General features: G+C 40.0%; 1 protein-coding gene across 4 annotated transcripts in view; it reads right to left on the bottom strand.

The window, feature by feature from the left end:
- The window catches only part of grid1b (glutamate receptor, ionotropic, delta 1b), a 441,163-nt gene that overhangs the window by 411,063 nt on the left and 3,947 nt on the right, over nucleotides 1-26,153 (bottom strand). For all 4 annotated transcript variants that reach the window (XM_067488822.1, XM_067488819.1, XM_067488820.1 and 1 more), the window contains exon 2: nucleotides 10,161-10,316. In XM_067488822.1, the coding sequence (XP_067344923.1) occupies nucleotides 10,161-10,316 (156 nt within the window). The remainder of the gene's footprint in view (nucleotides 1-10,160; nucleotides 10,317-26,153) is intronic.

Here is a 26,153-nt window from a genome sequence, read left to right as displayed (position 1 = left end):
CCTTCAGGTCGGTAGCAAAACCCCCTCCCCACTCCCACTTGATGATTCCCCACAGATTAATAACAACCAGCACTGACGGAGTAAAAGCCTCCATCACAGAGAAACAGATGGAACTTTGAAGATAATTTAGCTGTTATTATATTGTGCCATCAATAAAGTACATAAAAAGCAGCTAATGGTGAATAATTGCCCTGTGAAAGAAGAGCAAAGAATACTAATGGTGCAATTTTCTGTGTTTCTCCAGAAGATTTCAGAGTGTTTCTGCAGACAGAATAAACTGCTGAAATGGCTCAGTTCACTTTGAAGATTTTCATTTCACAAATGAAATCTCAGCTGTCATATCTTATCCTACAAAATGACTGCTAGAATGATAGTGGAGGCCATAACAGGTTACTAGAGGATTTATTGTCTGTTTGACGACCCCTGCTTACAAAGCCATTATGCTTTCCACTAAAAGTGCAACTACTTTTATGAAATATTATCTTAGTGGGCATCCACTTTAAATTACTAAGAACCTGCCGTTACTTTTTTGAAATGATAAAATTCCCACAGATATTTTTGCATTATCAATGTGACAGAACCATTTGACAGGAGGTAACACAAAGAAGGAAATAAAAAAATAAAAAAGTATTAAATAAATCAAAAAGACCCTTACAATGGGGTAACACTACTAAATATTGGGATATTTTTCTTGATCCACCAAGTAAAAGCTGCAGTATGAAACTAGGGCTATGGACATTAATGTTAAAACATTAGTGCACATGTTTAAGCTACTAATGTTACACCAATTTGTACTTTTTGTACTAAAATTTTAGCCCAAAAGTGTCAAATAACTGACGTTTTCATACAGATAAAGTTTAGAGCATTAAAAAGAGAGTGAGTGAGGTGCTCTGACAGTCAGCAAAACTCTGATCACCAACTACAACCTCTGCACACAGTGAACTGCAGCTCTGTCTGCAGCAGGAGCTAGAGGACACCCTGAGGCATCATTTGTGTCCTTGCGGATCTCATTCATCCTTCTTTATCTGGCTGTCCTTCCTTTACATCCTCCACATCCCCTCAAAACCTCCCATCCCCCTCAATACAAGATGGTAAGATGAGCAAAAATGAGCCATGAGTCTTGCACATTTTAATCAGTTTTCCATAGAGTTTGATTTGGCAAAAACTGGGTGGTGAGAAGAATCAAATGTTTTGTTGTGTCTAGTGGTCCAGGCAAGGGATCAGATATATCGGAAGCGTTAACTAAAAAACATCCACTAGGATGTTTCTGGCACATATGGAAATACTTTTATCAGGTTAGTGAGCACTCTGAAACCCAAGGTTTTGTACTTAACCTTAGACTAGAAAGATAAATCTTGTGGGGAATGAAAGAGATAATACTTACACCAAGTATCATAAGCATTTGTCTGGGTTAAAGCTGCATAATTTAGTCAAAAAGTCATATTACTATTATTGGGAAGAATATTGCAATTTGCAATATAAAAATACCAAAAAATAACTGTAAAGTGGTAACTTATTTTTCACAATGTCCACCATTTTACAATTAATCTAAAAGCTACTTCTAAAAGCTAACACTTTACATGTAAACTGTTGTACAGACTGAAATACGGTATGTTTAAAGATTAGAATTAACTCATGCAACTAAACTGTGTTTTAAGAAAATAAAATTAAACCTAAATAACCAAGTACAACTTAAACACAATAGCAAACAAACTATACAACTGGCCATTTTAGTTCATTAGCTGCGATCATGCAGTACTAGTCTAAGGACACCCCCACATGTCAAAGCAAAATAAGTTACATTTAATGGGTACACTGCATCCATAACAAGAGTTAGTAAATCTACCCATAGAAATGTCTTGTCTTTTAACTACAGTACTGACAGAAATTGTTGGTCTTCAAGTTCCCACATCGCTGCCTTACTGACAACAGCAGGAGATCAGAGAATCTAGTGATTACAGGCTGGTGTTCCAGGGTGGGGGGGGGGGGTGGGTGCAAACATCAGAGCTGCAAGTCTGGACGAACCAAGATCACAGAGTCAACTGACAGTTCAGATTAGCAGCATTACAGGGAGAACAAAGTCTGTTTAAGATTCTTCTTTGTCAGAAACAAGATGCAATCGACACAGAACATTACAGCAGCTGCTACAGCACCTGACAAGAAAACTGTTTACATCATCCTTCAGGGTCGGGGTATTTATAGAAGATGCTGCTTAGGTTTGAGGCAGTAACACTAGAAGTTTTTTGGAGGTACTACCCACTGGCACTTTTTCAAAATCGGACAGCAAGTGCTATGAACCATGGATAGTTGACAAATGCATACAGACCGTTTACAGCTAAGGTCATCAAATAAAATCCTCTGCTCCTTTGGTTTCAGGGTTTCCACCTGATTTAGAAACTCGTTCCAAAACCCAGTCAAGACTTTACAAAATTCTATGCTTTCATACATCAATATTTCAGTGTTTTCCGCAGAATTGTATAATATTTGTGGGGGCCAACTAAGAGGAGGACTGTACTGTAAGCCTGTATCTAGCAGAAGAATATTAAAGATCAAAATGTATATGATAATCAGATACTCTTAAGAGCCTTAAGCTCTCTTAAAAACTTTTGATTTGACCTTAATATACCACATTACAGATGTTTACTACTGAACCAATAATGTGATTTGATTATGCTGGCAGGATCATGGATTCCTAAGAATTAAAGATCCTTACTCACAACATAACTATATAGAGACACTTAGTCCACTGTGATTGGTCTGGAGGGACAACAGAGTGATGTCCGTTACACACACACACACACACACACGTTTAAATCTCCTGTTATCAATTTAAGTCATGGAATTAACTTAGCTCAGCTTATCTGAGCTGCTCTTTGACATTTTAAGCAGCAAACACTAAGTAGTCTACAGGTGCAGTAGAATGAGGGGAAATAGTTATCTAGTCGGTTAATTGTGGATAGTGTTGTGCTCTCGAACAGGTAGGTTGGGGGTGGAGAGGGACTGGTGGCCTAATATGCTTAGGTGATAATTGATATACCTGGGCGGCCCATCCAAGTATAGTCTGTGTAGTAAATGCTGTATTTAATTATACAAAACCAAATAATCATACCATGTAGGTATGAAAGACTAATCAGTAAGAGACATCAATCCCAAGCAAAGGAACAGGTGGGAAATAAAACAAATAAAAAGTGTCACTCAGACTAGTGGCCAAAACACTGGTCCAATTTGTAAGTGAAAAATGTAACCAATTTTTTTTTTATTCTATTCACACACTTTTGAGCCTAATATTCACACAGAAAGCCACATCAGGAGGTTCAGATAAATCTGCTGCTATGGGAAAGATGAGGCCAATTTGTCTGGTGCGATCCAACAGCAGGAGCTGTCACTCAAATAATATCAGACAGCCAGGGAAAAATAAACACTCACAGAAAGAAAGATCATACCAAGGTGTTCAGCATTTAGCAGGCATTATAACTTAGCTGTCATCCTCTCACAAAAGCTGACATAAATGTGTGCTGTTCTGGCTTTGACTTCAATTGTCTGCTGTCTGTCAGAAGTATAGAAAGAAAACCAGAAATTAAAGCAATTACAAAAAAAAAAAAAAAAAAAAAAAAAACCAGAAGAAAACTAAGGCGAACCGAAACAAAGGAGGTGATGGGAGAAATAAAGTTAAAATGAAGAACAGCACATTGCATTGCCAGCTTCCTTGGCTAAAATAATTTCTCCTCCAATTATACATTAATTGTGCAGAGCTGGACAGGATCATAATAAGACTATTAGCCTAATTTGTTTAAATCTAAAAGCCAATTAAAGAATTAGTGAGCAGTGCTGAAAAGTTCACCTTATAAATGGGCGGGGTCAGGAAGTTGAGGCTGCTGAACCCAACCCAACCCTCAGCAAAAAAAAAACAAACGTAGGATTTACCGGATGTCTTGACTGGAAATTCTGATGTGTTAAGGATTAGAGTTGCTAGAGAAACCGCTCTCTGTCTTAGCCACTTTGTTAAAAACTGGAGGACTGAAATCCAAGCGGACTGGTTCGACAGATGGTTTCAGTGAGATTTCCTCTGTGGAGGCTTCCACAGAGGGTTTGTCGATAGCAATAAATTGTGGCATATCTGCCCATGTGGGTGAAGAGCAGCTCCTATCTGAATAAACAGTCTTTATTATGACACGTCTCTGATGTGAAATGAACTTCGAACACTGCTACTGAGTAGTCACCATTCTAATTGTGTTATGGAAATCAAGATTTATGAGCATTCTGCATCGTGTTAAGTATTCGCTCTGTTAACTGGCCTGTAAAAATGTTCAGATTATCTTATTGGTTTTGATGCCTTACGTTACATTTACTTTGATGTCCGATTCAAAGGTCTGAGGACTTTATGATTTGGCACTTGGGCTATATAAATAAAATTTTACCTGATCTGAGCCATTACAAAAGAAAGAGGCGTTTCAAAAGGTTGTTCAGTTTCATAGGCACGTAACTCCGATTTAATTAAAGCAATTTAAATATAAAAGGGCTCTGTCATAGGAGTATTATGTTTATGTACTACTCACTGCCCCTTAAGGGTTAACCCTCATCAATTTTCAAATTGCTTCCTACATACATACCCATGTTCAGAAATGGTATTAAACTTCCCTTTGCCCTTTTTAATTAGTTTTATATGAGGTGTTCTCACACTTCACATTTTAAAAATCAAAACCTATTCAAAAAAAAATCAAAAATCAAAACCTATTCAAACCTCTTTTTTTATTTATAGACAAGCCAGCCGCACCATCACCTGCCCACCCCCACGGTTGTAAATTTCTCTCTCATTACCCATAATCCACTACAGCCCAGGCAGTCAGGAGTGTCTCTAAGGACTGAGGATCATGGGAGCTCAGAGAAAGGTCAGGGCAAGCCAGAAACCAGCTGGGCCATAATCGAGACATCCAAAAAACACACACAGAAGAAGTCATCTTTCCATCTATGCACCCAGACATATTGATCACACTGCTATCACACACCCCCTTTTCTCTCTCCCCCTTCTTCGTTATCCATCTACCACTCTCCCATTTTTAAGCATTACTTTCCACCTCTTTCCCCACTTCCTTATCTTTCTTTCTGCCATCTTTAATACCTTTCCCTCCTTTATCTAGTTCCTCTCTCTCTCCTCATCTCCACACATTAATTTACTGATATGGAAAACAAAAAGACAAAAAAACACAACATCCTTTAGGGAAACAGAGCAGATGTGCAATCTCAAGCAGGAAACACATTTAATATGTTTGACTATTGTTTCAGTGAGAAGTAGACTGAACTCCAAACAAGATGTTCCTGGATCAGGGTGAAAATGCCTTGAGACAGAAATCAGAGAAAACGGTAACAATGGGAGATTTACTGCAAAAAGCTAAGAAAAAATATGAAAGTTTAACATAATGTATATGGTGCTACATCATCCTGAACAGTTCATATATTACTGTAGATTATTCACCACATACAGTAGGAGGAGTATTGTAATTTATAAGTGGGTAACAATATCTTACTGTAGCAAGAAGTGAAACTGTGTCTGAGTCATGCTTTTTCCTTGGCGTAGGTGAACAACAAAGCTGAGAACAGCAGGTAAACGAAACTGAATCTGATGACGTTTGTGTTGTCTGCAGAAAAGGCCAACAGGCTTAACGCCAAGTTAACATGGATGAGACGATAAACAGGTGGGTGGGTGTGTGTGTGTGTGTGTGTGTTCTGCAGATGACCAAACTCCATGACCTTTAATAAAGAGCAAGACTGATGCAACCCCACACACACACACACACATTTGCATTGGCACCACAGCACAGCAATTAAAATGCACAAGAACACAAGTTCCTCCATTAATGTTAAAATGTTAATGACCTCTGTTGTGCTGCTGCTGCCAGTGTGTGTTTGTGAATGTTGTGTCTGTGTGTAAATCCTCTCTATGTCAGTATATGATACTGGAAAAAAAAAGCCCACAGATTGTGAAAAGGCAGGTTTTAAAAAATGTTCACAGATCATGTGAATGACTTTTGTGCTCCAATATAAACATAACTGAAATCAGAACAATAATTACACAAGGTTTAAAGAACAAAAAGACGGAACATTTCCAGCCAATTTATGTTGTGAAAGCTGGATTCACCCAAAGTCGCAACAATCCCAATTATCAGGTATAGTAGTAACTCTACCATCAGCTCCAGTAACAAGTAGCCAACTGCACTTACTGTCTTCAATGTGGGTGGACTTCAACAAGACATCATAGAATCTCAAGACTGAGGCGATGATAAAACAAACAATCATTGGGTTGCCTTTTGCATGTGGTATAAGAAATGATGCAGTTTGTTTCCAGTTTGGAATAAAAGGAAGCAGGAGAGCTGCATCCATAGCAGGGGCAATGGGTTCACTGTGGCTGAACAGTGAACCCATTGTTCTGCTTGTTCAGTTCTGCTTGGTCAGAAGGAAAGTGCTGGGTGATACAGTCAGAAAAACTTAAATGTTGAAAGAAATTGTGTTTCTCAACTGGTCAGAACCAAAATTCAATTTTACTGTTGTGTATACAATCTTGTGACATGAAGAGAGTGTTTGTGCCCGTTTCATAGAAGGAAAGCCATTGTTTAGCAGGTTCCAATCTTATTAAACATTCTAGATTGTGCCTCCTCTTTTTTTCAACTAATTAGTAAGTCTGAAGTACAAGCAGAAAAAAGAGAGAAGACATTCTAGAATGTTTAATGCATAGGATTGGAACCTGCGAGTTAGTAAGTCTCAGGTATAGGGGGCTGCCGTAGCTCACTTGGTAGAGTGGCCACCTACTGACTATAGGGTCGTAGTTCCCTCCTGAAGCAACGGGCAACACAACCAAAGCCTAACAGCCCTTCCCCAGCCGTGCAATGCCGGTCCCAAGCCCGGTTGAAATTGGGGAGGATTGCGTCAGGGCATCCGGTGTTACAAACCGTGCCAAAACCGACCCTGAACTCAGGATAAGCCGAAAAAGGATAAGCCATAAAAATTATGTATGAAAAATTTAAAAATTCAAATAGTAAATGCATTTTAACATGCACAGTCTTAATTACTGTAGCCTGTTCAACAAGTCTTTGTATTGTAGATGTTCAAAGATGTGAAGTTACAAACAAAACCAGCTGAATGGAGCATTATGTTAGATAACTTTAGTCTCAGAACTATTTACTTTCATTTGACAGGTATTAATTTTGATTAAACTCAAGTACACTCTGATTCAGCCTGTAAATGTGATTAAGACTTAAGGACCCGCAGCCACCTTTATTGTTCCTTTCACCTAATTACTCTATTTTAATTACGAGAATTTAGATTCTTGCAGGATTTACAAGTTTATCTGCCTTAGAAAGCCTAGTCATTAGGTGTGTGCTTCTTCCAGACTGTCAGAATAGAAATCTGTGACAGTTGTTGAATGAATGTTTTAGTGTGAACCGTTTTGTCTTTAGGTGCATCTCTAATATTATTTGGCATAGAAGTGGCTGTGAAGTTTCATGAGGATTTTACCATTGAGCAAGTCATACTAGAAGCAAAGCAGTTGAGTACTTTTATCAGTACTCTGTATCAGCAAGTAATCAAGAGTACATACTGGTACTAATCTAGGAGACAAACCTAGTAATTTTATCAGCTCCTATAGCCACCATTTCATTAGTTACAGCAGAGGAAGTACTAGTAATGGTTTTGAGAGTTTGTATCTTCTGAAGGGGGGTAATAAGGGGGTGAGTGTAATAAAAAACACTTCAATAAGAGTTAAGTGTACATGCATCTGTCAGTAAACTGCGTGGAGAAAAAAAAAAAATAAACAACAACATGCTTGATGCCATTTTGTGGCAATTTGCTAATCTAACCAAAACTGTAATCAGCTTACACATGGCAGATTTCAAGTATTTGAGAAGAAAAGCAAAGTCAAGAGCAAACAACCATTTTTTTCCCCCCCACACACATTTGCAGTCACTTGGCTCTGCTAGCGAAAAAAAAAAAAAAACCAAAGCCGTCATGCGTGCTTTACCATTTTCTCTCAGCCTGACTTTAATCAATGTGATCTCCGACATACACTTCAAATAGTGCTCCTAATGAGGGACTCAATGAGGCCGGCACGCTCTGCGGCTTTCTTCCCCATTTTAATCCATGAGAAAAGTGTCAAAAGTAAACATGCTATTGTTTCCCCAAGTCATCACTGTTGCAGGTGTGATCTGCCTCCAACAGCACCAAGAGCCAAAACATTGTCGTCATGTCAAATTTGTACCAATTAGAAATACACCTCTGCCACTTTGAAATACAGTAAGTCTGCAGATATTCCCTCTAAAATGTGACACAGCTACAGCAGCATGTCAACCAAAGAGACAGTGATACGCACCAAGTCCAGATGTAAACCAAAAAGGAAATTAGAAGCAGAGAGAATTCAGTTTCTGCTTTCATTTCCACAACAAAACATTGTAGAGTAACTAAAACTGAGTTTCCTTACATAAAGACACAGAACTTTTTAAAAATCTCTTAAATTCCAATAACAATGGTTCAGCTGTAGCTCAGCCTGTAGTCAAGCAAGCACACAGTTCCTCGTGTCTACACGCTGATGTGTCCTTGTGCAAGACACTCAATGGTGGATGGCCTGGTGAGTCAGGCGAGCACCTTGCACAGCAGCTGCTGTCAGTGAGTGTGTGTGAATGGGTGAATATGAAGCAGTGCTAATTGTATGTAAAGTGCTTTGAATAAAAGCAGTACATAACATTTAATTTTAAATTAAGAATTTTACAGTCTGAAGTAGCAGGATTGATGTTCTCAGCAAGTTTTGTTTCTGATCCATCAGTAAATTGACCGTGACTCCAAGTCCTTGTACAAATTGCAAAACATTTAGTTTTGTTTGGATGTGGGTCCCTAAACATGAACCCATCTTATAACGATCATGTCATCATCTCAGCATCTATCTGATCTTATTTCTAACAACTCTGAGCTGTCTCCTTGATATACTCAGGTCTCCAGCTTTAAAACAGGTTTGCTCAGGGTTGTTCAAAGACAACAATGACTGCTGTACATGGTAGCGTTCATAGCTTTGGCTGCTACTGGCAGAAAAACTCTGCATCATGTTGAGATATTTAGGCTTTTAAAATATAAGAAAAATATAAATATATTCTGTTGGCTGTAGCTAAGATTTAAGTTGATGCAATTGTGAGTTTGAGACATTGATATTGTTAAATGAAGTCAGTAATTCTATTAAAAAGAAACAGCAATATAGTTTTCCCTAGTTTTAATAGGCCATCCCCTCCACCCCCCACTGGCAGAAACAACTGCATCACAACCTTCATTAACAACAGTCTCCATTAGGAACCAAAAAAAAAAAAAACTCCTCAAAATTATAGCCTTTGTCATCACACTTTACCATCCAACATTATCACAACAGACATTAAAATACTTTATCAGCATTGCAAACATCACTGTTTATCAAACCAATCACCATGGGGATCTTCAATTTCAACAATCACATCGTCAGCATCATCTTATCATTAATCAGCAACATCATCAGTATCAGTTTTATCCATCATCACCACAATCATCTCAACACAATCATCTTCGTTAACTTCAACACAACAATCACTTGTATCAGCAACATGCAGCGTAGTCTTCATCAGCCTTTTCTGGAAACAACTATGATGAAGGCTTTCAGATACGGGGTTCTTTATATTATCAAGCTTTAAAGCCTGTGAGCCTCCTTGTTGGCTATGCTATAGAAAGTTACACCCATGCAGCCAAGCTCAGTGCTTGGCCCTAGCATGTTCTGAGCAGAGGAGAGAGGGAGGGAAAGAGGGAAGCGTGTACAGTCGAGAATGTCCGAGATGGATAGAATCAGCCTCGGAGGAAGAACAAAGCAAAGTAGAGGCTCTGCTGTGCAGCATCAGAGTCTAGCAGCCTCCTCAGAGAACAGAAACAGGGGCAGGCAGCTCCAGTGATTTAAACAGCGTTTAGGAGGTTGATACCTGGGTCATTAGCCGTGAGGATACTTCACCAAAAGACAGAACGAGCTAAAGTTTAACAATCCAAAGCACGGCAGTAAGACAAACACATACACAGACATACCGTGCTGCACCAACAAATCTCCATCCGACTGAACCTGAAAGCATCTGAGGCACACAGTGCAAACATGCGTCTTGCAAAATTCTTACCTTCCTGCACAGCCTGGAAAGGGTTGTTGGGCTCAATGAGTTTAATAGAGTGTGTGATCTTCTCACTCTGCAGGACGTCGTCGCTTAGACTGAGGTCAGATACAGCAAGCTGGAACACCTCATCATCCCGCACGGCGTTCTCTTCAAATATTGCACCTGGACAGGTGAAAACAGGGAAAGCAAAGGGATTAGTGGGACAGCCAGCATAGCACAAGAAGTGAACTCCAGTCTCCACAGGAACTCAAGTTCAGCAGAAACAATTATCCCACAACCAACTAGTCTAATGGAAAACATTTTGTTAAATGTTAGTAATGTTGAACATATAACTTAGCAGTTCCAACTTGGGAAATGTAAAAATTTACAGAGGAACTTTGTCTCCTTTGAAACTAAGAAGTTATCATTCCACAGAAGTTATTGCAGCAAAAGCATTTGTGTTGTTAATGAACATCATTTAGGATGAGGAATATTTATAGTACAGGTAATGAAGAGATTATAGTCTGGGGAAGAAGTAGTAGAAGAAATAAAATAGACATAAAAATGACAGATGGCAAGAAATCAAAGTGATGGATTTACACAGAAAAATCCAATCTTGTCAGTTTTAGGTGCCTGCTGAGTTTTAAAAAGAGCAACAATCTCCATAGCAACATCATCACTGTACTAAAGCCCTTCCTCATCTTATGCCCAGGTACCCTCACAGAGCACAGAGATTAAAATTGGACCATGTTAAATTACACAAGGAACATTCTCCTAACACTTCCCAAAAGCCAGGGGCCACTTCAAGAACACAGACCAAAACATTTTCCATCAATCAGCGGCTACAGAGACTCATTTACCTACTCCAAGGAACATGGTGCTTATAGAGGAACGCTTCATATCACATTATGGTTTTGTAGTGTCGACAAAATATTGAAAATGCTATGCAGTTACTTTTGTATTGATTTAGACTCTAGAAATCCCCCCAAAAAACTGTCACAAGGTCCTCAGTCAGTCCACAGGGGCTGGTTAATGTTATTTTGTGAAACTTTACATATTTTAAGACATGATGGATAATACTTTGCCCTTAAAATGCCCAAATTGAATATAATTCTTTTTCTTAAAAAAAAAAAAAAAAAATCCAGTTTTTTCCAGTAGTGACCTTCGAGGAGAAGCCTAGATTCGGCTAAACTACAACAGGCGCCTAAAGAATGTTCTAGAGGAAATGAAAGCTCGAACTCTAACGCTGCTGAAAATGGATAAAGACAGTCAGACACAAAGGTGAACACGTTAGTTCTTCTTAAACTCCAAACGCATTCACACATTGAAATGTTTGAGCTGTTCACGACCATTTACTCATAATTTACAAGCTAATACCAACCACGTTGCCTGTAAGCTAACCCCCTTTCTGGCCCCGCTCGAGCTTTCTCCGAACGCTTGTGTTGGTGTCCTCAGGTCTTCCGTGTTTGCTTCATTTCCCCTTGAAACATTACCGTGGCCCTTCATCCATTTAAAGGGTTACTTTCCCATCTTCAACACAAGGCAAAACGCGCATTTATTTTATATAATTTATCACGATTATTCATCCAGCTCCGTGTCACGGGTTGAGCAAGAAGATCATCAGAAAACCAGGTGCGTTTTTCTAATTGCGCTTCAATGATCACGTGGTCAGGAAACCGCCAATCAGCAGCCGCCATCTGATTCCGATTCGTTATGTCAATCAACTTTGTTTTTCTTTTCCAATTAACGAATACAAAAAGATTCATCTAGATAATTATAGACTCTTATAGATAATTAAAGATAATTATAGAATCTTACCAATAATTTTATTATTAAATCCTAATGCATTGGATATCAACAATCACCCTTTATTCTTCACAGCAGCCTCATCACCAAAAACCTTTCTTTTTTGTCCTTCATCTTACAGCTGACTCAACCCATCCTTCTCCTTTTCTGCCCTCAAAGCCCTCATCCATGCCTTCATTACATACAGATTCAATATCTGGATGCAATATCTTCTCTGTGGTGCAGCACACTGTGGTGCGATTTCTCAGAAAACTCAAACAGTTTATCCCAAACAGAGACTGTTAGTTCACCAAGCCTTGGGTGAAAGTGGATTTTGTAGAAATACACAAACAAAAGTAAAAGTGTAAGTGCTTTCCTAAACCAGTATTCCACTACAAGTAGAAGTACCACTTCAAATTCTTTACCTAAGTTGATGTACTGGGTAATTGTGTGCTCTAAAATGTATTTTAAGTACAAAAGCACACAGAGAAATTTTTTTCTTTGAGTTATAGATAAAAACAAAGTATTTAAACACTGAACTTCACTTCTTTCCCATGTGCCTCATAAATAAAGTTCATTTGTGTTCAGTTTCATTCTTGTAAAGATTCAGTGAGAGAAAATGACTATTCAATGTAAACAATCATCACAATTAATTATTTTTTTTATTCACTAACTGTTAGTAATTAGCATTGAAAAAGCAAATGTAGAAAGTTACACACCAGTAAAATATTTTTTTATTAACAGGCAGGTAATCCATAACAATCCATCATCATTTGGCTGATTATAATTTGTGTTAGGATTCTGCATTTGGAAAGCAACTAATTAATGTTGGGGAATACAAATTTAAAAATGTATTTGGTGTAACATTAAAAAAATAATGGAAAATCTCCAGCAAAGTACTAGTGAACGTACTTTGGTACTTTTAATCTCTGGGAGCAGGCAGAGGTAAAGGTGAGGTTAAGGTAAAGTTGGGGTCATGTTAGACATGTTAAAAAGTGGTTAGGGTAAAGTTTAGGTCCAGAATTTACACCAATTCTTGTGATCTAACATTTCTAAATCTCTCTTGCCCACAACAACCTCCTCATTACTCACAAAACCTCAGACCTTTTCCAGCCCCACCCTTCCTTCTCAGTTCAGCTGTCCCTTATCCAGATCTGGGGTGGATCTGGGGTGGAAGGATGTTCACTAATGTTGCCAGTACGCTCACAGCCTCATTTGGTATTTGCTCCATTTAAAGCAGTAATCAAACTGGGTCCTAAAAGCTTTGGGTTGATCTTCTGTGGGTTGGTTTGTGATAAAATCAGCATGTTTTGTTGTTTGTAGACTTCATTGAGAACACACACAAAATGTCAGAATCATCTGACTTAAAACCACGTCAGATGATGCGCTGCTGTCTCACAGCTAGGGGGTTGCAGGTTTGCATCCCTGGCTGGCCGTGGCATTTCTGTGGTGGGGTTTGTTCCTTCCTCCAGATACTCCAGTTTCCCTCCACAGTCCAAAGACATGTGTGTTAGGTTCATTAGTGAGGCCAAATTGCCAGTCAGTGTGAATGTGAATAGTTGTCTGTCTGTGTATGTCTCTCTGCGTTCACTCTGAGATAGACTGGCGACCTGTCCAGGATGGGACACAGGATAATCAGTTACAGATATTGGATGGATGGACGTACTTGTAGTATTAAGTATGTTTTGAGGGGTGACTCATGCTTGTGAACATAATATCTCAGTATCAACTCAGTCGACAAAGTTCAAAGGTCATGGTCAGTCTAATCTCATGTCTGTCCTGTCCTTACCAACACTATATCTCTGAGAAATGCCACCAGGGAATCTTGTTACATCTGGTACAAATGTCTGCTAGCACCCATGGTACTGATTAGAATACGGGTCCTGACAGAGAAGCTTGTAAACCTCAACTTGACTGATTTGTGGAGGCACACGACTGAGAGGCAAATCTAGTTGCTTATCTGAATGTAAGTTTAAATGGTGCAGTTTTTCATTTGTTTATTCCAAACCAACCAGTAATGGCGCTGCTTTTTATCTGCTAATGAAGGTCACGTGTTGCCAGTGAAAGCAGAGATCAGCTGCAAAATGGACCATGTAGTCAAATTTCATAAGAGTGAACTTTGAACCTCAGCTTTTAATAAAACATAGGCGCTTTAAATGTTGAATTTGAAGAAAATTTAATGACACCTGTACAGACTCCATCTGCTGTGAAAATCATGAAATATGCTCGACAACAGCTGCCACTGGACCTTGTGGAGTCTTAACTTCTGTGTGGCTCTTGAAACAACAAACAGCAAACAGAATAGACCAAAGAGAAATGGCGCTTGCTTTTTATGAAACAATGCTCATGAGTCGCATACTTGAAATGATGCATGTATTTAATTTTCATGAGCTGGCTACAGGGAGAATCGGTGCTTAGAGGCAAAACAGACATTAAACTTAGATGAAAATGTCCTTGATTGTTTTTTTTGTAGCATTTTTAGCAGGTTTATGCCCGATTTTAGTGCAACTGGGAAATCCTGGATGTGTGTAGTGACAGATGGATGAACAGCTACGGATTTGAAGACACATGGAGGCACAGAGAGGGAGACAAGCTCACGGTTTGATGAATGGAACTTTCTCGATTCAGTTCGGACAATTTGTCATGCACAATTAAGAAAACCTTGCCAACGAATGAGAATTCAATTTGCCAGTCTGCTTGTGCTCATTCCGCTCGCCGAGTATCCAAATGAAGTCCACTCAGCGCTGAAGGGCTCGATGGCGAGGGGATGCTGTTTAGCTGCAGAGCTTGATCGGTCAATCGTCCCCTTCTGAAATTGCAGCCAATCAGGTGCTTTTTAAATTCTGAACAAATGGTGTTGCTCCCATCAGAGACATGGTGAAGGTACTGAAGTGAGGTTTCTATTTCTCCGCAGGATGCCTCAAACATCAACAAGTTTAATTAATAATGGGAGCTGAGGGTGAAGGGCATTGGCCCATGGGTGCCTCTGTAAGCTCAGGATCAACCCTCAGTGAATTTTATGCTCCTCAGAGTCTCTGTCCTGCTGTCTGTCTTGAGAAAAGTGCATAAAGTAAAGCATTAGTTCCCCACAATTACCAGAATTACACACCTTCTCACTTCCCTCTATCCAAGCAGATGGTGTTATTTGTCCACGTTTTGCAGTATCTGTCTCCAAGCGAGTTATGTGGACGATCCAGTGAAGTTTTAAAACACTTTAAATGCCATGAGGAGCACCGGATAACTAGATTAACCTCTATGCTGAGATAAGGCAGGAAACTTAGAGACTGATACTTAAACCTTCACCAGACCATTCGGAGTAAATGAGAACATGTTTTTCCCATTCGAATGACAAGAGACTTTGAAGAAGTGGAAAACTGGCATTGCTCAGTTGTTAATCCATCTTCACACTACTACAGGTGTCAGTTTAATTTAGTAATTTAATGCTGTTTTAATGCTGTCTTTGCACAGCACAACAGCTAGTCTGCCCTAAATGCACTCAGATATATAAGTTATAAACTGAATTTACACCCAACACCTGACATTTGCAGTTCTTCAATTACTAATTAAAACCTTCACGTAACAGATCTGCTGTTGTTACAGTTGAAAAAAGCAGAATTCAGCTAAAAGCAAGCACATTACGTCCTGCTGTACATAACTTATTACCCTCCCGTGAGCATGTGTCCATGTTTGTCTGTGAATTCGAGGGAGCGGCAAAGGGCTTGAGCGTGCACGGTGTAGTACAGTATATGACCATATGGCTACTGTTTCTGAACATGAGCAGATTGTGATAACAAATTTCCTCCCGGCTGTGTAATCCATCAAACATGCACATACATAAATACATTTCAAGATCAATTTTATATATATATATATATATATATATATATATATATATATATATATATATATATTTATTTATTTATTTATTTATTTATTTATTTTTTTGCTTTCAGGAACACACACACAAAGATAAACAGCTACATAAGAACTGCCACAATGCATTACTTGCCCTTTATTAAAAACATGTCCTCTTTCTACACACTCACGCTGAAATCTTTACGGTCAGATGATTGAATTTCCCACTGTACTGAAGAGCTAATAAATGCCACAGAACCTGGGAATTCTTGTTAAATTTGAAAAGCAAACGTGCGATTTGGAGTCTGTGGCGTTTCAAGCATATTTGCAAACATTGCTATGCCACATACAGGGTGGCAACTTCACACCAGGCAGCAGCCAAGTGCACTTTATCTGAAACAATGTATTGTTGCTGCATGGTTTATCGGGCCTCATCCTCTACTTCTGGCAGGTAATCAACCGGCACTCCACTTTTTTTTTTTTTCGTTCCAAAGCTCCAGCTAGCTGGAAAATCAGAGAAAGCAGCTGGTTTATTTGGGGATTTAGTGGCCTCTGTGATCTGTGACCACAAATGCTGTCATCTTACTGGACCTATTAATCTCAGGAACGATTTATGGAGGCTGTGACTCTCACTGGGTGACAATGTTGTCAGATTTTATTATAAACACCTGCTGCAAACTGAAATGTCATCTTTTTTCTTTTCTTCAAAAACAAATAGCAGATTTTATTTATAACACACATTTGCTATAATATTTTTTGTCTATTCTGTGCAAACATGTTTGGTGTTGTTCCTGTTTTTGACCCACTGTGGTCTGAATCTTTTTTTTCACCCAAAAACAGAGATAAATGTTAGACATTTTGGGAGCAATAAATCATCAGATAAGGGCAGTTTATACAAAACATTCTTCAAGTTGACTCTGTAGGAACATGTTATGGTGGATTATATAAAAATTTTACCTCCAATGTTATTATCATCACACGTGAAATGCTATTCACTTCTATTGTGCTAAATAAAACCAAATCTTCTCACATAGCTACTACAAGAGTGAGAAAATGTCTGATATGTGTGATCCAAAAAACTCCTTATACATATGTATGTTTAGCAGTGGTGGAATAAGTGTTAATATCTTTAAGTAAAAAAAAAAATAGTTAGAGTTCAAGTAAAAGTTCTACACTTTAAATGTTGAGATGAAAGTACGGACGCATCATTAAGAATTCTGAAAAGAACCTAGAAGACAGAGGAGGAACTATTTTATTCTCTTACAACCAAGTGTATACCAGCAGCATTTTAGGGTGGTTATTTTGAATTCTTTATACGGAAAACATAAAGCTGACGTCACACTATTTTAACTGGGGATGCAGCCGCCATCTTGTGAGGACCATGCTGGCTTTCTCTTGCTAAGTTGGAGTCCGAAAAGTGTCTCCACAGTACTGTAAGTCAGTGCTCCTGCCACAGTAGGTCAGTGGAGCAGCGCTGCCAAACTGCACATTCAAACCACCTTTTATCCAAACAAAACTAAACTAAACATGTGAGCACAGGATGCATAAGATTGTTAACAAGATGTTCATATTTCATATGATACAATACAACTTTCACTTTGCCTCAAAGGGCAGCTCCACCAAATACTGTAAAACAATAAGCAACAGCACTTAAAAGCCATACACATCACACACAGCAGAACACAGTCGTTATTTGAGATCTCTTGCAACACTATTGAGCTTCTGTATAAACTGGCCAAACATTCATGTTTAAAATCGTGAATATTTAGTAACTAGTAACACTGGATATGAAATACATGCACAGTGTGAAATGTACATTAGTATAAATTGTTGGAATATAAATGATCACGAAATGGAGGTAGTAAAGTACCTCTTAAATGCAGCACCATATTAGTACTAGTAACAGTATCTGTCTGACCAGAGTACTGAACATAACTAACTCCTCTTCATGTCTGGACCGTGTACATTGTTCCTACGTTTTACAAATGTTGTACTGTAAAATGAGGAGGCGTACGCTTCCACCTACTGCTTTTCGGTCAGGACTACAATCTCTTTGTTGCTCATTGATTCATCATCATGTGGCTGTAAATGGTTCTGCTTTCAGTCGAGTTATTGTGTAACACAATGAAAGAAGATAAATCAATCTAAAGCACTTCAGTCTAATTCAGATGATGTGGAAAAGTATTAGAAAGCTCAATAAAAAGCCTGTCACTAAAATGTTGCTATCTTCTTATTAAATAAAACACATATTGTTTTGTCCGTCTCCTGCTTCCAGGACCATGGACAGAGACACATCTATTTATTAAACTGCATGACACGGCTGCCTCCCTTTCAGCACCAAGGACAGCAGCAGTTCTCCGGGTTCTCTGCTGCGATTTCTGTCGCAGTCCACAGACGGGATTTGCTGACCCAAGAAGAGTGAGGATTTCAAAGAGAGTGTGAACATCATTATGGATAATTTACAGTTCCAACAGGTTACACTGCGAGACAAGTTTGCTGTGCTGTTGGGAAAGACACTCAGCTCAGCCATGTGGAAAAGAAAAAAAAAAAAAACACATGAAGAGGTTGTCAGTCATCTTTACTACAGAGTACACACAATGCTGAGGAGAAATCAAGACTGCCATTCAGAAGTGCTGTTGTACTCCACAGCCTGACAGAGTGTGGCTTCACTCCACGTGAAACGTTTCGAGAGCAAATTTAAAGAACGAATCTGGCTTCAATCACGCCGCTGATCACTCCGGTGCCATTTTAATGGACGGAAACGGACAGTTTCGGCACAATGCACTCAGTGCAGTTATACTTACTGGACTTCTTCCTTTCAACACCCTCATGCAGAAAAATCAATTCCTATTAAGGGCTTAATCAGTGGTAATACAAGAGGTGTCATTTATCTTCCAAGCTTCTCATATGGCAAATGACTGGTAGGTTAAACCACAAGGGAAATAAAGAAGTAGTAGTAGCTCACCAATGGAGTACTATTACACACACAGAGTGCAAGTTGTCCTCCCAACGAGAGGTGGTGACCTGGAAATCTCCCCACCCAGACAGGAATTCTAATCAGCAAAAAGCCATGATAATGAGTTTTTATATTAATACATTTTAGATAACACTGGTTTGTCAATTCTACTTCCTCGCAGCTCTAAATAGCCATAATTGTGAACATTTTTGTGTTCTGTAATGTGGCTTAATTGATTTTGATTAGCATCTAATGAGAGTTCTCATGAAAACAGTGCATAGTATAAAAGCTGCTTGGGAATTTGTGATGTCATTTATTGATTTTGTGGAAATGTCAGTGCATTTATGTGAAAAACATTTCACCTCTGCACATGATTTTTAAAAATGATTATTACTGGATGTTGTAGATATACAACAAAGATCCTTGGCCATGAATGTTGAAGCCACATTACAGTACAGTGTTCCTCCTTAGCTGGTACAGGTACCGTTGTCACTGGCTTGGCCTGGTGTACGGTGGGAGCTGAGAGCTCGAAGCACTGCAATTTGAGAAAACACATGCAAATAGATAAAACACAAGCAAATATACAAAAACAACATCAACTTGACAACACAGGCACAGCAAGAAACATGCTGCAAAAGCCACACAACCTAATGACAAAAGCCACTGCAAAAAGCCACAAGACAACGGACATGGCCCCGGGAGCAACTACAAATTTACATTTACAAATCTACCGGAACCATTGTGGACCACTGTCATAGCAATGTGTGATAGTCATAGCAATGTCACGGACATTTACATTTGTAAATGCATTTTCAGTTGCTCCCGGAGCCTTTTCTGTTGTGTTGCTGCTTTGTGCGGCGCTTTTCTTAATGCTGCGCCTGTGTTGTCAAATTGATGAAGCTGTTTTTGTCTATTTGCATGTGTTTTTTTTTTTTCAAATTGCAGTGCTTTGACCTCTTGGGGCCACCGTACTGCTGGGCTAGATGGCTGTTTAAGTACAGGACTGCCAGCATTAATTTCTGTTAAATGAACTGCGCTTTTTTGCCATAATGTCGGTGTACCAGCAGCATAAAAGCAACAGAGACTTCTCACAGTTGGATAACATGACACAATCATGTAGTATTTAGACACACAGACATTTAGGCCTCTGGGCATTTAGTTTAGAAGACTGGTTGCTGTAAGCAGATGTCCTGCAAAAATCCAAAGTATTTCAATAAGAAATACTTCACTTGAACTACTGCATTCTGTAGAGACTAATATAAGACCAAGAGCAACAACTCAAACAATTCGTTCAAATGACCAATAATGTGTGACCCTATTACTTTTATCCTTTAGAAAAACAACATTTCTCCTCTGATGGCACAACGTGCAAACTGCAGATGACCAAACCCAGATTAAACCATTAACGTTTGGTCAAGTTTAGGGACAAAACTACAAGATTAATCAAACATGTTTCAATGTTAATAAATGTTTCCTAAACAACAGTCAGGTATGAAGGCTGAAATAAGTTTTTCTTGCTATGACCAGTCCTACTGTTAACACAGGTCTTTAAGAGAAGAAGAGATGCTTCTTTTCTAAGTGACGCAGGCCAAACACCACTGGCCATCTGTGCAGAAAATGTATTTAAATGTGTTTCTGAATTCAAGTTGTGGCTTAAAGCTCCAAATTAAGTGGATATATTCCAAAGTTGCAGCGTTTAAGTTTAGAATTTCATGCTTTTGTTACTTTTCGTTCAACACAGAATTAAAGGTGGAATTTCACACTGAAAGCACTAACTTGTTGTGATTAACTCGACTGCTGAAGCCTCACATTAACTTTAGATACACATCCAAACTAAGACTGTGGATGTCGTCCACACGTTGTTTTAAACAAGAGGATCGATTACGGCACCAAAGCGTCTTTTAGTGTTCATACTGGCTCCTTTAAAGTCTGATGTTTAATTGATCCATGGTACCCAGACCTGCACCTCTAGTGTTCATACACAACACTCACAAAAAACACACAGATGGATTATCGAATGGGTCTACTGGTCTGACCTCTTGGGCTGAAGTTCAGCTTAGTTAAAACACATAAAATTACCACAATAATCTAAAACTATCCAAAAACAGCAAAATAGCTCACAGACATCCAGTTACTAAAACCCCCCAAAATACATCCAAAGATAGACACAAAACGTCCACCACAACATCACTAAAGAAACAGCAAATCAGATGCTAAACGTCTAGAAACAAATGTCAAATTATCCCAGACAGACCTAAATCAAACAAATGTGTCGAGAACTGCTAACAAGGACGACTTTGTTGGACAGAAGCAAACAAACAAAATCTACACAATCGGGTATTCAAAGAGCAAAAGTTCCACTCAAAAGGTTTGGCCAGAGCCAGGAGAGGTTTAAAATGTACAACAACATTTATAACACTACAGCATTTGGACAACATTAGTCCTGAGTCCGAACAAAGCATCACCCCGGTGATGAGTACAGATGCAGGTTTTATCCTAATTAAACACCCAAGTGATTCGGGTTTCACCTCTGTGACCTGCTGCAAACAGGAACCATGGAACACTGCAGCAGCCTGTTCCCTCTGTATGAATTCCCTCCATGTGAAGACAAAATATGGTGGCACACTGTCAGGCATCACCAGCAGCAGACAGACTGAGAGCTGCAGAAGCTGCCTGAAGCTGAACTCTGCTCTCAGCCTTTTCACTGACAAACCCACAAGCTTTCACACAACATGTGAGATTCCGCGCTCCTCTTCCTTCTGTCGGGATGCCAGAAAATCATCTGTGCATCTGCTGAGATTTCCTATATGTCACACATAAACACCAGTTATAGACACAACTCGTTCTACCTTGGACACAACATGTTGAAGAAAAGATCCAGCACCGCAGCTGTTGGACTATTAAACATTCTCATCCACCAGCATTATAATCCAGGAGCAGAAGTGCCAGACAACGTGAATATAATCCCACTTTGTAACCTCTAAATGCTACTGTGGCTGTGTGTCGCATGTTCACAGCCTCAGTATCTCACACCAGTAATTAGGCCGATGCTTTTAATTAAAAATCTCTGGCTGGCAAACGTGCAGGCGTAAAGCTGCAACTTGCAAAATTCATTAAAGCATTTCTGCCAGAGCCAATCGGGGTCTGTGCATGTGGCCACATGACAGCAGCTCACATCTGTTTATCTGCAGGAATAAATTTAAAAAATAATAACGATAGGAAATTGATCCAATGGAGTCATGAGCACAGCACCAGTTGGGTTAAAACGTATAATCACAACTGGAAAGGTTTTAAAGAATTTTAAACCCAGTTTTCTGAAGCGGGTTTCACATTTTCAAAATATTTTTGTACTTTTGGGCCACGTAGCTCACTTTTTTCCTTTAAATCGCACACGTGCGTGGAAACAATAACAAAACCACAAAAACGGCTGCAAATGTTTCCTCGTAGTAAATTTAAGTCTGCTTTTCTCAGCAGCTCAAACTTTATGACTATGGGTCAAAAGACAAAACCAGCTGTAGATCACATCAAAAGACCAGCTATCGCCTGGACGGACACCTGTCCTCTTTCTCTGCTTCTGCAATTCCGATTTGTTATCACATCCAGAGCTGACACGGCATGTGTCAAAGCCCAACATTCCCTTTCTGGTGGCTATTGATGGACAGGATCTGGCCTGCTCTGATTGGTTAGAAGGACGAGTCTTGCTCAAAACCTTCCTGAAGGTAAAATCATTCTATATTGAAATCCCACTTCTTCTATTGATGCTGCACTGCTTTCCCCACCTGGCCTTCAACATGTCCTCCCTCCTTCCCCTGAAACACTCTCCCCTGATCTTCCAGGAGGTATTTAAAAGAAACATTTGAATAATTGATTATGTGTCCTGTCCTCATCCACTGCTCTGGAACTTGTATTGTTATTCGGCTCCGTAATCATGAAAAGCCTCTGTGAAAAGAGGGATCTATAAATCAGATTTATGAAAGCGCAAGCAAAAGCGATGAAAACATGTTGCTCGGATTGGCAGAACAACACGACGCTTCAATTTGAGGAGCAGGACCATTGATGTATTGAGCAGGAACTATTGATAGTTTGAAAATAGGGCCCATCAATCAGTTTAAAAGCAATACACACATTGCATGGCCATCTGAGCTGACAGAGTTAAGCCTGAACACTTAGGAGTGGACATTATCCATCCTTGCAGACAAATATTCTGAATCCTAATGTGGCAAATCAAATGTGTCTCAAAATTTCAGAGGCATCTGTCACGATCGTCCTTTTTGCTGCGAATACATTAAGAGATATTTTGAATCAGCACAACCTGTTCATCGTCTGGCCAGTTTCCGTCTGTCTGCCTCCACACGTCCTTGTTTGTCACAGTGAATGTTGCAGGAACATTAATGTTTCTAGCAGAGTATGTTAATGCACTGGCAGGGTCAAAAACCTCTGCTACATGTGCATTCACTCCGCTGAATGAGCCTGGAAAGATGAATTTGCTCTGCTGCTCCCTGCCCGAGCCTGTGTGTGTGTGTGTGTGTGTGTGCAGGTGGTGGAGCTAAATGGCCTGGCTAAGCCTTCATTGAGACAGTGCGGGAAGCCTTTTGCGTTGTTCCCTAACTGGGTTAGTTTATCTTATTTAGTGGGGGGGGGCAAGAAAAGGCCGCAGCTGTTCATTTGCTTTGCCAGCCTCAACAGATTGGGTTCCTGCAGTTCGAGCTCGCCTCCCCAAACCCCGGCGATGGATAAGCAGGGCTCTCTCCTTCTGCTAGCTGCTGCACAGACCTCGTAAATCATCCCTCGTCAGCTGCCTGGCTCGTGGGATGGGGTAATCTCTCCTCCTCGAGATCCCTTATGAAAAGTGACTTGTTATCCGCTCGGCCTGAGGGGCGTTGAGAGGACCTTCAGAGTCCACAGGGGACAGGAGAAGTTACAGCAGGAGCTTCTGGAGCATGAAACCAAGTATTTTCAGTGAAAATGTGATTGTTAAGCATAGATCTGCAGAGGTCCTGAACAGAACTTCTTTACCCAGCTAGTAACTGTTATCTGATGTCTATGGGTTATTGGCCAGAGAAGACAAATTGGACCATCTCCTTCTGCATCTATACGATGGCTCTGTCTAATCTGTTTCTTCCAGTGAATTTCAGGAGAAATGTATCAGGAACAAAACCATATCGGGCAAAAGACAAAACCAGGATGAAGCTGAAATGAGAATCACAACTTTGTCTCTGAGCAGTAGAGAAGCAAACATTGCACCCAGGGAAGCGTGACAGGATCACTCTCCATTCAGTGGCATCAAAACATTCAAATAAGCTAATTCCCTTCTTCCTCTTAGTGTTTAAAGACACGAGAAACAAAACATACAGTCCTCTGATTGTCCCTCCTCTCTGCAGCTGCTTTTTAGTAGAAACTTGTCTTTCATAATATATATATATACACGATATATATATGCAATATATGCTATAGCATTAAGATTCACCCACACACTGTCCATAAATCAACATATTTTCTCAATTTTTTTCTCTCAGGCTGTTATTGTGGATAATATGTGTCAACTGTATTTCTAAGAAGTTCCATCAAATTTCTGTCGCGTTTCCTAAAAACAACAATTTCATATCATCTCAACACAGATGTAAACATTCATCAGTCTTCAGGAGCTTCTGACGAGCTCTGACAACCTGGTATTTGTCTGCTTAACATAATGATTTCACCCCCCTTCTTTTGTGAAAAGAGATATTCTCTGGAAAGGGAGCATCCATCATACGAGGAGTGGACCTCACTGACAGCTCCGTGTGTGATATTTAATTAAAGGCCGAAACTGATTCGAGTCTCGCCCCCCCCCGTTTGCCGCTCCTGATCCTGGCCTTCAATCAGACAAAGTGACGCTCCTTCTTTACAACCACACACCACAGCAGCTGTTTTTACTGATTTGTGCACATTCAAGCAAAGAACAGGGGAGGCAGGACTAATTAGAGCAAGCAGCTGCTGTGGTGATCAGAGGAGAAGAACCGCAGACTCTCGAACACTGACGGTGCAGGATTGTGCACCGCACCACGCCACAGGAAGGCAGCAAGCGGTTCAGAGGCCGCGGCAGGTCAACTGGTCCAGCCGACACGTTTTCCTCTGTATCAGCAAAGCCGCCCACCCTGCATCGCCCACTGCCTGCCACTGATCCTGAACAGGAAACCATAGAGAGGAAGGGACAAACAAACCGGGATATGTCACCAACAATAAAGCCGCGCCGCTGGACGAGACAGATGCTCGTGCTGGGGTTTCGGGGGCCAAGACTAGAACGCTGTCACATCTGATCTGGGTTGTGCGTCACACTGCCAAGTCTTCCAGAGTCAGACTGTCAGTTAGTTCAGAGACGAGGAGCAGCTACTGAGGCCTGCTCACATCACTTCCTCCCAGCTCCAGAGCCACACATCTTTTGTTTCTTTAATTTTCCAAACGTGCAACCACCAACATCCAACTGGTATCACTTGAGGACACATGGTTTACTCCACACATGGAGACAGAAACATGCACGTGCTCAGAGCTTATTAAATTTCCACTCAGATCTCGTACTGATGATCTGGATAAGGCGGCCAAAGGTGTGTCGCTGTGGCACCGCAGGTTACTCTGTACACTGTGCACTGACACCTTAAGAGTCAGACGGCAGACGTTTACGCTCCGTTTGGAAGCTTTAAAGTGATGGGACCCTGCATTCTATTGGGGATTTTAAGCTTCTTTTAGTGGACTCATTCTCTCCTGGCTGTGTGCAGCCAGTGAAGTTTTTTTCTTTAAGTTTATGTTTGTTGCTGTTACTTATGTAGTGCTTTCTACTGTGTGTGTGTGTGTGTGTGTGTGTGTGTGTGTGTGTGTGTGTGTGTGTGTGTGTGTGTGTGTGTTTCAAATGTGGGCTTATTCTGTGTGATGTCCTGTATTTTAACAGTACAGTGGTGAATCTGATGTCAGCAAAGTGCAATAAGAAGAATAAATGGAGGCAGGCTTCAGGTGTCAGGCACCAAAATGGCGGAATGCTGTCTTTTACAGTGGCACCAAAATGGCAGCTGACATAGCAGCACTTTTGATACAGACAAAACACATGATTACAACTGTGCAAACACAGCACTTTGGTTCATCAGGGTAATGGTTAGTTGTAATATTTTGATTTGCTGCTTTGTCACATGATGTTGGTCACGTGATTGGCTACAGTCAGCAACAGGAAGTTGTTTCAATTTAGACTCAAACTTCAGTGAGAATGTCCTCTGCTTGGTGATATTTTCAAACAGCTGGGAACCACCTCCATCATCTGAAGGGAATCAAACTTAAAAGCTGTTATTGATATGAGTGCAAATGGCCGCACGGGCACATAATACAGACGTGTAACACTCAGGCAGGCCGCCCAGCCTGAAACACCTTCAACCCACAACGCAAACAATAGCTTGGAAATT

The sequence above is a fragment of the Channa argus genome, chromosome 20 (genome assembly GCF_033026475.1).
Source record: "Channa argus isolate prfri chromosome 20, Channa argus male v1.0, whole genome shotgun sequence".
Classification (NCBI taxonomy): Eukaryota; Metazoa; Chordata; class Actinopteri; order Anabantiformes; family Channidae; genus Channa; species Channa argus.
Note: the sequence above shows the minus strand (reverse complement) of the source record. Positions and strands in the feature narration are given on the sequence as shown.